This window comes from Chelonoidis abingdonii, chromosome 7 (genome assembly GCF_003597395.2).
Source record: "Chelonoidis abingdonii isolate Lonesome George chromosome 7, CheloAbing_2.0, whole genome shotgun sequence".
NCBI lineage: Eukaryota > Metazoa > Chordata > Testudines > Testudinidae > Chelonoidis > Chelonoidis abingdonii.
Window position 1 is genome coordinate 96448570 of NC_133775.1, and position 13113 is coordinate 96461682.

Sequence of the window (13113 nt, forward strand, 5' to 3'; positions counted from 1 at the left end):
ATGAGAAAACCCAGGTTCTACACCTGGCTCTGTAACAGACTTTCTATGGGGCCCTGGCCACCTCCTCTTTGTGCCTCTCTTTCCCAATCTGTAATTTAGGAGAACAAAAGGGGGTGGTGTACTAGCACTGGTGAAGCTAACATCACAAGTGCTCTGAGATCAGCTGGCAGCAGGTGGTACAAAACAATAACCAATTCAAATTAACACTATATTATAATGTTAAATTCATAGCCAGATTCAGAAGTAAAGCTAAAAATCCTAACTAGTGCTCAGAAATGGCCGATAATCATCCTCAGCATTTACATAACTCTTCACAAACATTCATTAATTCCAACACCCTTGAGAGGTGGTATTATCTCCATTTTACTGGAGATACTGGGAAACTGAGGTATCAGAGCCAAAGTGACTTGCCCAAAACGATAAAGGGAGTCAATCTCAGAGCCAGGATTAGAATTTGGGTGTTCCTGGATCCTAGCCCTGTGCTCATGACCACTATGCCATGTCTCTCATAGTGATGATGGAGGTTGTCTATCAGCAAGGAATCTTATGTACCATACAGGCAGTGATTCCTAGCAGATGAGGAAAAGAATGCATGAGCCATTCTGAATTTTCCAGCTTTTGTAGATTTAAGACAGTTTGAATCCATTTTGCATACTACCCTGGTGTAAATATTACAGTGAATTTACCATCTCAGCACAACCCTTCATTCAGGAGTAGATTCTGCCACCCTTCCAATGAGCAGTACTTTAATCCTTGGAAAGCAATAGGACTACCCACAGACTAAGGTAAGGATGACAAAACAGGGCCCTCAGTTATTAACTGAAGCACAGTTAAAGTCTTCTTTATAGCCACATATTTATGTTCTGTATAGTATATCTGCTGTTAACTAACGTACTTGTAAAAATGAAAAATGGTACAATTTTAAAAGCCTTTACATAATAGCAGATGGAATTACACAGTACACCTTGATGATCACACCTTGGAACTCTACCTAGTACTAAAGGACCCTGTTCTAATGTTACTTTGACAGGGATCTTTCTGGTTTAGAAGGTGATTCATGGAAGGAGGAAGGCTTCTATTAAATTTACATGTTGGCTTTTTTAGAAAGAATGGAGCATTTCCAAAAATCTCAGTTTGTAAAAATGTTATATTCAGATCAGAGCAGTTCAGAAGGCCCCAATGCCACCCCAACCTACAAAACACTAAAAACAAGTGACAGGCCAACAGAATCTTTAAAGACCATTACTGATAAGATGTATTGAAGCTACAAAGGTCTGAACATGTAGCACTCAAAATGAGTCTGCCAAAGTTTAGATACAATATGGTGCCACCAAAATGTTCTACAAGTATCTACAATTGTGGTAAGCCCCTCCAGACCTTACCTTCTATTGCCATTTCTGATGTCACTGTTGGTTCAGGTAATTACTTTCAGTGTTCCTCTAGTCTAGATTTTATCTGTGACTCTCTTTACCTGCATATTGATCTTATTAACACATACCTCGAAAAGAACATAGGAGGAATATTTCTGTTAGATTCTGAGCTGGTTTTTATTTTACTAAAATTAGTGCATTCTTTTCAAGATCAGAGAATCCACTGAGTGATACAGAAAAATAACCCAGGTGGGCAGTGCCACCCATTAACAAAACCAGTTGTGAAAACAGAGCATTGGGTAAACTGTCAAATGGGAATCAGATTAATCCGTATATACTCATTCATTAGCCCGTTCGTTTATAAGCCAACCCCCTCCAAGATAGTTATGTAAAAATAGCAAAAACTGTATGACCCATTCATAAGCTGACCCTATATTTCAGGGGTTGGCAAACTTTGGCTCCTGGCCCATCAGGGTAAGCTGCTGGCGAGTCAGGAAGTTTTGTTTACCTGGAGCATCTGCAGGTATGGAGCCCCTCAGCTCCCTGTGGCGACGGTTCGCCATTCCCAGCCAATGGGAGTTGTGGGAAGTCATGCGTCCCTTCCCACAGCTTCCATTGGCTGGGAACGGCGAACCGCGGCCACAGGGAGCTGAGGGGCTCCATGCCTGCAGACACTCCAGGTAAACAAAATGACAATGTATTAGATATTCAATCCAATGATTCCATAGAGTTTAAAATCATCAAATTTTGGTGTAGACCTGTTTATAAGCTGACCCCTGCTCTTTGATGCATCACTTTTTTACCAAAAATATTTGGCTTATGAACGAGTTTATACAGCATAAATATCCATACACTCTGCAGAAGCATGGAGGATATTTTGTGTTATATTTTCCATTTTTAGAAGACTAATGTGCATTAAAATACACGGTGTGATATCAGAATTGTTAATTATTGCCATGGTATATCTGCCTTGCATCACAACTGAGAAATTCCCCGTTCAGCTGGCTCAACCATTGTCCTCAAGATTGCTCAGCAAACATTGGAACATTTAAAAAAGAAAATCTCATTGTCCAGTGACATAATGGAATAAATCAGTGGAGGAAAGTAACAGCTAAATGAGGTGTTAAGGGCATTTCAGACCTTGGCCAGGAGTTAATTCCAGTTTTAGATTAGGCATCAGTTAACAGCCCACGTGCTGTAAGACTTCACATTATATTTTAGAACAGATTCCAATGATCTCATGCATAGGACACAGAAAGTCAGTATGTCTGCACTTTGATCTTGAAGTGTAATTCCACGTGTTTGGTGCTATTAGCCCCTCCTGCCACACGCACTGCTGCAGCTACATTTTGTTTTTAGCAGGCTAGCCCACTGCCAGCTAACATAGGCGTGTCTCCTAGAGTTGGGCGTTACACCCCCAGTGCAAAGCGTAGACATATGCTCTAAGAGGCTGTTTGTGCCCTTCTGGTAGGAATGTTGCAAAGTGCAATTCTTAGGAGGGGAAAATGCCAATACAGCCAAAACACTGTAACCAGAGTTACCCAAAGCAGATTCAAAGGAGATGCTCTTGTCTTGACACAGTGACAAGTCCCTGCTAAGTGGATTTTATAAGGCAGTGGTGTATGATTTGAGACCAGTGTACAGTATGGTATTGACCTGTGTCAATTTTGCAAATCTCACTCAAGATCTCATAATGGCCCTAACAGGACAAGGAAATGTAGAAGGGCAGAGCAAGAAACAACAAATCTCCCTTTAAAAGTTAATAGGGGCCTTGCATGTTAGTTGCAGCTTCCTTTTACATAGGATAATTTGCCAGTTCTATACCCCAAAACACAACTTCCAGTTACTTCCATCAGATGATGAAAGACATACCAATGGCACATCTGATAGAGATTTAATAGAGAGGGCTAAGGTACATAAAATCTCACAACTTTAGCTGTGGGCAGGCAGAATCAGATCATCTTCAACCACACACATACAGCACATGCAATGTGCATGCACACAGTAAGGACAAGAAAGAGAGGAAGGGTTTACAACATACTTCTATAAGGCAGGAGGCACTGTACCAAATGTGTTGCTACAGCATGGTCTTCAGGGAGAGAATAAGGCACCCTGGCTATCAGGATAATTAGCTGCAGCTAAATTTAACACAGTAGTAAAATGTTTAACGTTTGTAAATAGCTGCTTTTCAAGAAAGAAAAACCTCTAACAGCTTTGATTACTGAAAGGTAAGACTCTATTCATTAAACCATTCCAAAAAAGTTAAAGTACCACAGAATGCTTCATGAAATTCATTTCTTAGACCTGTCCCATTGTGAAGAAATGTGTGTTCAGCATTGTCCAAATGAGAGAGAAACAGAAGTTCTCCTGAAACACAAACCCTATCAAGGCAGCTTCTGCAATCAAAGGAATTGGCTCTTGGCAGATTTTCAACACGATTTCTTGGTTTTGCTCTTTACATTTTTTTCACTGATTTCATGATATTTGTGAGAAAACAGAACATGTGAAATGACATTCTTGGCTCTTAGTTGACCTTATGGCCAGGACTTAAGGCTAAATACCATGTAACCCCCTCACATTCAATTCTATGTGGGTGAACAGTGTACACCTGAGAGTGGAATTTAGCCCTCCATGTTGAGGAAACTGACAAAAAAGAACAAAACAGAAAGTTTTGAAAATAGACATAATGCCCCGAATCAAACTGTACAGAAACTTAGAAGGATTAGGTTACATACTGTATCCTAAAAGGATAACAGAAATACAGATGAAACCTATTTATAGTTTTAAAAATAAATAAGCACCTGGAATAGGACACACCCCAATACCAGATGTAAACAACTTCAGCCTGTGGTTACATTAAAAAGATATTTGAAACAATCAGAATTACTTTGCTAGCAAAACTCAAATATTGCAAATGATTTGTGCAAGAAAATCTTCTCAATCCATTTCCAGTTAAAATAAAGTCAAGTTTTCAAATTCATTTGTCTAAGTTTTTCTTTTTCCATCCCTGAACTTGTTCAGGAATTAATCATGTGCAAAGCCACCTGTGTATGATTTATGTTCTGATGTAAAATTGCCAAGCCAGGTATTTTCAGCACCTTTGTTACTTTATAACAAGCTCCCTGCCCGGGGGCAGATGTGTGTGTTTGTGCATGTCGAGAAATCCAGTGTCACTGGCAGCCTTTTCTTACAATTTGGAAAGAGCTGGCAATTTTTAACTCTTGTTAACATGAGTTATCTTAAGCTCACTAAGGACTGAAGTCACTCCATCAGCACTCAGTGACAAGCACCTTTTAGATATTGAGGTCTACAGCAACAGTCATTCTTAAAATTATAAACTGGGTTTATCTAACATAGTTCTGTGTTTATGACACATTAAACGACTGTGGATGGAGATCTCACGAAGGGATAATACAGTATCTACGTTCATATAAAAAGAACGTGCTGAAAACAGTGTTTCATTTAATAAATAAGTTTATAATTACAGGACACAAAGTGTTGCTACTAGCCCTTTCTGGAAGGAAAATTAAAAGAAAAGTCAATTTACTTTTCAGTCCATCATGAAGTATATACAGTGTAGTGTCATCAAAAAGCAGTGCTTTTAAGAATCACTGGGCTTTCTTCTTCATCCTTTGAAACCCTTGTGCTATTAGATGCTTGTCTGTCCTTGAGTCTGGAAAACAAATAGTGCAATAGCTAATTAAAACAGTACCCTCCAAAATCCTAAATGCAAGTTTGTCCATATGGACCCTGATTCAGCAAAGTACCTAAGTATGTGCCTTACTTTAAAATCCCACTGACTTCAGTGGGATGACTCTCATGCTTAAACATTTTCCTAAATCAGAAAATGAAGTGCTGAAAACTCTCAATGATCTTGTGATTCCACGGGATTTGAAAGTGCTGAACGCTTCCGATTGATACCCAGGGGACTTTTTACCTATACTCATATCAGGAGAAATTATTTGGAAGATGAACTTTCATATTATGAAACAACATTTCAACATTTTTATCATGTTTGCTACCTGTCAAGGATGTTTATGTTAAATATCTTAAATCTGGTTATACTCGTAAAAGGCTACATAAAATAGCTCATTTTTCATGTTTATTTCCTGTGGGCACTGTGTACTCATGTACACAGAGCCACCCAACTCTGAAAGAATGACTTGGATTCTATTCAGGCTCATGAATCGTCAACAGAATCACAATTAAATTCCATTAGTAGGGCTAAATTCTTCCTTTAATGACACCTGTGTAAACCCATCAGAGACAAGCTACGCATGCCTACCCATGCTCCATTTAATTTGCTTGTTCAGTTGTTTCTCATACTTTAATCCTTACAACTCCTTAAACTTTTTTGTTCCTCTTCTAAGAGCTCCCTTCAATTTGTGAACAAGTTTCAAGCAGCACCATGTATGGTATGCACAGCATGTTGCTGATACTCATCTCTGCTGTAACTCAGGGGAGTTCCATTTGGCCAATTCTATTGCTGATTTGAGATCTTAATTTTTTTTTTAGTTTACCATCCCCAAAAGACAACCAGGAATCAAACAGCTAAGAGGGAACTGTATTTTATGTGGACATTCTTCTCAGAGATGGTAGAATTTTCTTGAGAGAGAAGATTAGAAGGTAACACTTACCCTTTAACTCGCAGCATCTGCTCTATGGTGTCTGGGAGTGGCATACCATAACTTTCTGGCAGAAACAGAGTAAGGATTCCTGTCAGCACAGTCAGGCTTCCCATGAGGATGTAAGGCAGGAATCTGTCATAGGCACCTAAAAGAGCATAGGACATGCTGACCTCTGGTTTACATCACCACCACGATGAACCAGTGGTTAATATTTGAGTCCTGTGTATAATGCAAACATACAGCTGTCTAAATTGCAGTACCATTGTGCTGCAAGATATAAACATGTTAAAAAAAAGTTGAGTCTATAGTCCACATGGTTGCAAAGATAACTTTCACATGGTAAAGATCCATTCATAGTGGCATTTCCCTGAGTCTCCAGACAGCCTGAAAAAAAAAAATGCTGAGAGAGAAGAGTGAACTGCCCCATTCATCCTGATAGGATGTCGCCTCAGAAGCCTAATGAAGAGATACTCTAATGTGCAGATATCATTGTTCAGTGATTTTTTGAGGCCAAATGTTCTTTAGGAAACTAATGGCCAAATACAGATCCTATTATATGGGCATAATTTCTTCAAGTTCTGTGTTTTCAAATCACAAAGTATTGAGCAATGTTAGAATTTCTAAATGTGAGCTGAGGTTACTCACTGAGAAGAGTAGAAGCAGCTGAGATTCTGTTATAGCATATTTGTTGACTAATCTGCAACAAATATAGGGAAATACGCTGGACTTTACACAGCAAGATGAGAGCATGACTATAAAGACATACTGTGGTTTAACTGAAGCACTGATTCACTGTTACGGAAATCAGCCTAGCCATGCAGCTGTTCAATTTTGTTTTCAGTACTAGCCAATTTGGCAGGAGATACAATAGCTGGTATCTTACCAAGGTAAACAAAATAAGGTGAGAGGATGCTGCCCAATCTGGAGGCCATGGAACTGGCTCCAACTCCCATATTCCTCACAACTGTTGGGTACAGCTCAGCAGTATAAACGTAAACAATTGAAAAGGAAGATGTGATCCCAAATTTACCCAGCATCACCAAGATAATGGACAGGATGTGAAGGTCTGAAAGGGAGATTCAATCAGAACATCAGTCAAACTGTAACAAGTCACTGCATCTATTAACCCCATTTTTATTTTTTGCTTCTCGTCAACTTAATTCCAGTGTTGGCGTTTCTTGGTTGATTCATTTTAACATAAAGACTCTTAATAAAATAAAACCATCTTTCTCCTAAGATCATCCAGTCCTGCCACCTAGAAAGTTTGAGAACAGAGAGACAGCTTAAGGAGAAACACATTGGCAATGTATTTCTAAGATCCTGGTTCAACCCTAGTTAGTAGGATGAGCTTTGTAATAAAACACATATCAATGTACAGGTGATTTAAAGACTAGGAGTAGCAAATAATATAACCCACCTGTCACTCTTGGAGAATAAGCAAGACAGTTCTCCCTTTCATTTATTTATTCTTTGATTTGCAATAACATGCTTATACACCAAGCCCTAAATACATGCTCAAAGCCATCAACAGATTAGTATGGTGACAATCTCTGTGTACCTAGCAGAAGGCTACTTAATGGTGGGGTTCTAAGTATGAGATACCTTCCTTCAAATATGTTTTAATTGTCAAACATTCACTTTTTAAAAAAAGTATTGACACTTGTTTACTTTTAGTATTGTTATTTATCACAAAAGGTTACCTAATAGCTCTCCTGAAATTCAAGTTCTTAATGAGACTGAAGTTGGAAAAACATTGACAATTGGTTCTTCTGGAGACAAGTTCTGCAGGATTATGCCAGCTTCTGGTGCCACCCAATTGACTACTCCATTTGGTCTAAACCTTGTCCCACACCATGAATTTATTGGGACTCCAGGGGTGTAAATTAGGGCAAAACCAGACTAGAGTCTGAATCTTAACAGATCATAAAAAGAACAAACTGTCTTTACTTTAGAGAAAGAAACGGCTTAGGAATGTATTGGACACTGGATATGTCTACATTAGAGCTGGAGGTGTAATTTCCACCCCAGGAATACATACCTGTGCTAGGTCTGATTGAGTTAGCGTACTAAAAATAGAAATGCAACCATGGCAGCACAGGTGGGAAGAGGGGCTAGTTACCCTGAGCATGTACCTAGGGTTTCAGACATGATCATACCATCCCACTAGCCTGCCCCGTTGCTTGTGCTACCACAGCTGCACTTCTATTTTTAGCACGCTAGCTCGATCAGAGCTAGCACAGGTAAGTCTACCTGAGCTGGAAATTGCACCTGCAGATCTAGTGGAGACATACTCCGTGTCACATGAGCTCCCTGTGCAGTAGCAAGCAGATGTGGAGGGAAAGGGCAAGGATGGATAAGGAGAATCTGCATTTGGTCTATAGCTTTGGAGAAAGATTCTTCTCCTCCATAGTACCTCACATGGTTGCCCAGTGCTAGACTCTGGAATTTACCCATTAAAAAAAACTGATTGATATCAGCGAAAAAGTTCATACGTGGAGGGACCAGCTGAATGAAGAGAAGGACGCAGCCTCCCAAGAATAATGCAGCAGCCATCGAATATCGTCGGGGGAGATTTCGGAGAAGCACCCAGGCTATAATATAGGCTGGAACTTCGATAACCGCTGAGAGGAAGCAGTTTATGTAGGCATCACCATGCAAGTTAGGAGTGTCAAGTGAGAGGCCAAAATAGCCTACAGAGATTATCATCCTGAAAGACACAGAAAATAGGAAAGAATCAGACAGACAGACTTGTTCCTGCTCTCCCTCAGCCTCCTATGGCCACAGACTGCCAAGTGCCTCTCGCATAATTACTGTGCAAAATATTAACACTGATTTGCCTATGTAAGGAATGTCAGTGCTTACCAGACTCTCTCAGTTTTGAAGCTAATATCAGGTAGATTTATTGCTGTATGCAGTGGTGTAACAGACTCAGACAAGGCCTTCTAGAGACTAAATCTATCTGTCCATTTTTCCCCTGAATTTAAACCAACTTTTTTAAAAAAATTCCTGTTGAGTTTAAAAAGGCATCCAATTCGACTGGATGATTCCAGAGACATTTGTTAGCCCTGCTGATGCATGAGTCCATGTAAGCACAATCTACTGGATCCTCACTATAGCTCCTGTAAGAACAGTGGTCACACACAGCTTCCACTACCTTTGATTGACTAGATGCCCATGTCAATTTCTCTCCAATATAGACCTAGCAAAAACGATTCACACATTTGTCACTTCTAGACTGGGTCCCTGCTACACTGTCTGAAGAACTTCTGATTGTTGCTGGCATAGAGGGTTTCTAACATACAGCTGAAGATTTCAGAATGCACCAAGTAAAGGGCAGTGGTACACCTATATTAGAGTGATTACAATAATCATACTACTAATAATAAATAATTGTAGTCTTAGCATGACAGTTAGGAATCTTGACTAGCGAACTCAATCTGTTTCCAAAATTAAAATGAGGCCTATGTTAGATATCATTAGCTAGTGACAAGGAAGGAGAGAGGGAGCTCTGTGCTAAGAGGAATGTACTCAGAAAAACAAAACTGGGACTTCACTGTAGCTCAGCAACAAGAGAGCCTGTAATAAATTAGAGAACTAGGATATCTTGAGAGACACTGAGCATGGAAGGTTACATTTCACCAACAAGAGACAACCATTAAAGAAATGAGGAGGTCACAGCCATTGTACTGGGAAATCTCTGAATGAATCAAGTAGGCACAGAGCTCTCACTTTTATTGTTGTTATTTATCAAGGACTAGAGCAAGGATCAGCAATTTTTGGCACATGGCCCATCAGGGAAATCCACTGGCAGGCCAGGACGGTTTGTTTACCTGCAGCATCCGCAGGTTCAGCCGATAACAGCTCCCACTGGCCATGTCTTGCTGTTCCAGGACAATGGGGGTTGCAGGAAGCAGTGGCCAGCACATCCCTCAGCCCACATCACTTCCCGCAGACCCCACTGGCCTGGAACGGTGAACTGCAGCCAGTGGGAGCTGCGACCAGCTGAACCTGCGGATGCTGGAGGTAAACAAACTGTCCCAGTCCACCAGCGGATTTCCCTGACGGGCCACGTGCCAAAGGTTGCCAAACCCTGGCCTAGAGCCTCAAGGAGGTCAAGCCCTATAATGCTATCTGCACACGTAACAAATAACCGAAGAGCTTGCAATCCAAAAGACAATTAGTTTCCTGCTGGCTTTGTGCACGGGGAGATGTACTGGCTGCCGCTTCCAGCAGCTCCCATTGGCCCGGAGCAGCGAACCATGGCTAGTGGGAGCCACGATCAGCCGGACCTGCGGACAGGGCAGGTAAACACTCCGGTCTGGCCCAACAGGGGCTTTCCCTACACAAGTGGCGACCCCTGTTTGAGAAACCCTGCACTACAGCCTTGCAGATTTCCTGGTGTGACCTGGCAACCTAAGCTATAATTTATAAACAATAATTATTTGACAGAATTTAATGAGATAGAAGAATGGTTCTTATCACAAATTATCCCTTTGAGCCCTGTGACTGAATTCTCAGCTGTTCTGCCATATATTCAAATCTGTGCTTTCAAAAAGTATTACTGAGCTCAAAGCATCATCAAATCTAGACGTACCATCCCCTGCTAATGCAGTTTACATTAGGCTGTCATGTTGGAAAAGCTTGATACTCAGATATGGATTCTCAAAGAACATTCTTGTAGGGGGATTTACATACTATGTGATGATCAGGCCTTAGACTTCCGCCCCACCTACTACAGCCTGGCAAAGGGATTTGATTAGGAGGCTCTCAATTGTTCATATAGTTTGAGATGTGTGATGGGTTATGCATCCCTTTATTTGCAGCCACCCTATACTATACTACTCCCAGTACTAATACCTCAAACAAACAGAGCACACTGTTTGTAGGGCAGGAGATGCTAGCCAGCTTTTCTAACACATTAAGAGATACTCTATGGTGGCTGCTGGAAGTGACGTTGGAGGGCAGAGTGGGCCGTGCACTTTTTACCACGGCAGCAGACATCCCTGCAAGAAGTTCAAGAGCAGAGAGAATATTCAACATTGGTCAAAATTCACTCTTCTCTCAAGCCTTTTTTTTTTTAAACAGTTACTGAAAAAAGTCACTTATTGTAATCCTTAAATGAAAAACCAACCTGCTTAATCTGAATCTTGTGGCATTAGCCAGAAGTTTACTGGCTTTGAACTTTATGCTGATAACTTTGTCTGTGCCTCCTTTTTCCTTAGAAACGGCTGTAAAAAAGAGAAAACCTAACAGCAGGTACTTATCATTCAGTGGCCTTTGTACTCGTGCGTTCTAGGAGTATACTATTGCTTACCAAATAATCACTGACATAATAGTGACAAATCGAATATTTTTTGTCCTCACTAGGTCCAAAATGGTGTGCGTCTGCTGCTTCTGGGAAGTCATTTCCTGCAGCTAAGGGAAAAAATACATGGACACATTGTCATTAGAGCCAATTCTGTATCACAAAATGTTTATTCTGAATGAGCAATATGGACTGCAATAAACATCTTGATAGACTTTAGGACACCTGACGGAGAGAGAAATTTAAATCAGGGTGATTATAAATAAGGCACAAATTTTTAACAGTGAGGATAATTAACCGTTGGAACAAACTACCAAGAGAAGTGGTAGTCTTTTACATTATTTAAATCCCTTGATTTAGATCACAGGATTTTTTTAAAAAAAATCACTAATTTAAATCTGGTTCAGGCTTTGTAAAACTAATTTGAAAATTTGTGCTATTACAACTTTAAATTAAAATTTATAATTAATTTATAAAATGATTTCTTAAAATGTCATTACTGGTAGGGTCTCTTAACAAAACTGCCATCAGCAAGAGACAAAATATTGAAAGTTAAGGCTCTGATCCTGCAAACGCTTCAGCAGGTATGTAACTTTAGTTACATGAATGGTCTCTTGATTTCAGTGGAACATCTCATGTGACCACAGTTAAGCATCTGCATAAGTGCTTGCTGTATCAGAGGGCAAAATTCTATTTTTACTCAAAACTTCTTTTATTGGCATACAAATTTTGTCACTTCAAAACAAAATTGCTTCAGTGTTACGATGAAAAGTTATTTGTGAACTAATTTTTTCTGACTAATTTAAGACTCCTAAACCTATATTTAAGTTTCTTAGGGAGGGATTTTCCAAAGCATGTAAGTGACTTAGGAGCATAAGTCCCACTAACTTCAAACTGCAAACCCTTAATAGCCTGGTTGAAGCATTTCAGCATCCTTGACTCGTGGACATTTGATATATCAGAAAACGTGTTGGTTGGAAATATAGCACAAGGTATTTACTTAACAATTTCATTCTGAGTTTGTGTGATTCACACAGTAACAATGATGCTGGACTTTTCTTTTTTTTTTTAGGAAACCAATTAAGGAAATAAGTACAAGCATCCATTTTAGCAATTCAAGACTATTAAATGAAAAGTAAAGAACTATCAACACGGAAACAATAATTTGATTTAATTTTTAATCATGATTTTTATCCAGCCTTGGCAATTTATGTTTAGGTGAGAGCTTCCATTTCTACAGCTGCAATAAGAAGAGCTTTTTGCACATTAGCGTCATTCCATATACTGCTATATATGGAGATTAACACTGAGTGAAGGCAATCAAAAACAATTGTGTGGGAAGTTCCTTTCTCCTCTCAAGCTAAATTCAAAATGGCTGAGAACAGCAAATTCTAAAGACAGGATTTATGCTGGCTCTTTGAACTCCCTAACCATGTTAGTAATAACACTAAACAATATCTGGCACTTCAATAGGAACTAGGCAGATGATGTTACAGTACACTCTGATATTATGTTTCAGAAGTTTTTGTTTAGAAGCATTTTCTCCTAGAGCATTAGGTTACTGTAGGGGTACAAGGTTCACTACTTTAATCCATACAAATCAACAATTATGAGGTATGCTGGACAATCCAACCGCTGGGTTCATCATCTGACCAACCCTATATTATGATACACCACCCCAACTTCCTGATCAGCCTCAGTTCTTCATTTCTTGTTTTTACAACAAGCTGGTTCCTGGAGACTGAGGAAATCTCTGGTTTGTCCACATCCTTTTCAGCTAGGTCATTCTGAGATTAAATTGCAGTCAAAG

General features: G+C 39.8%; 1 protein-coding gene across 1 annotated transcript in view; it reads right to left on the reverse strand.

The window, feature by feature from the left end:
• Positions 1–3936: 3936 nt before the first annotated feature.
• The window catches only part of LOC116818353 (organic cation/carnitine transporter 2-like), a 41862-nt gene continuing 32685 nt past the window's right edge, over positions 3937–13113 (reverse strand). Inside the window, 5 exon segments of the mRNA XM_075068255.1 lie at positions 3937–5043; positions 6008–6143; positions 6882–7064; positions 8491–8705; positions 11313–11407. Of these exon segments, the coding sequence (XP_074924356.1) occupies positions 4956–5043; positions 6008–6143; positions 6882–7064; positions 8491–8705; positions 11313–11407 (717 nt within the window). The 3' untranslated portion in view covers positions 3937–4955.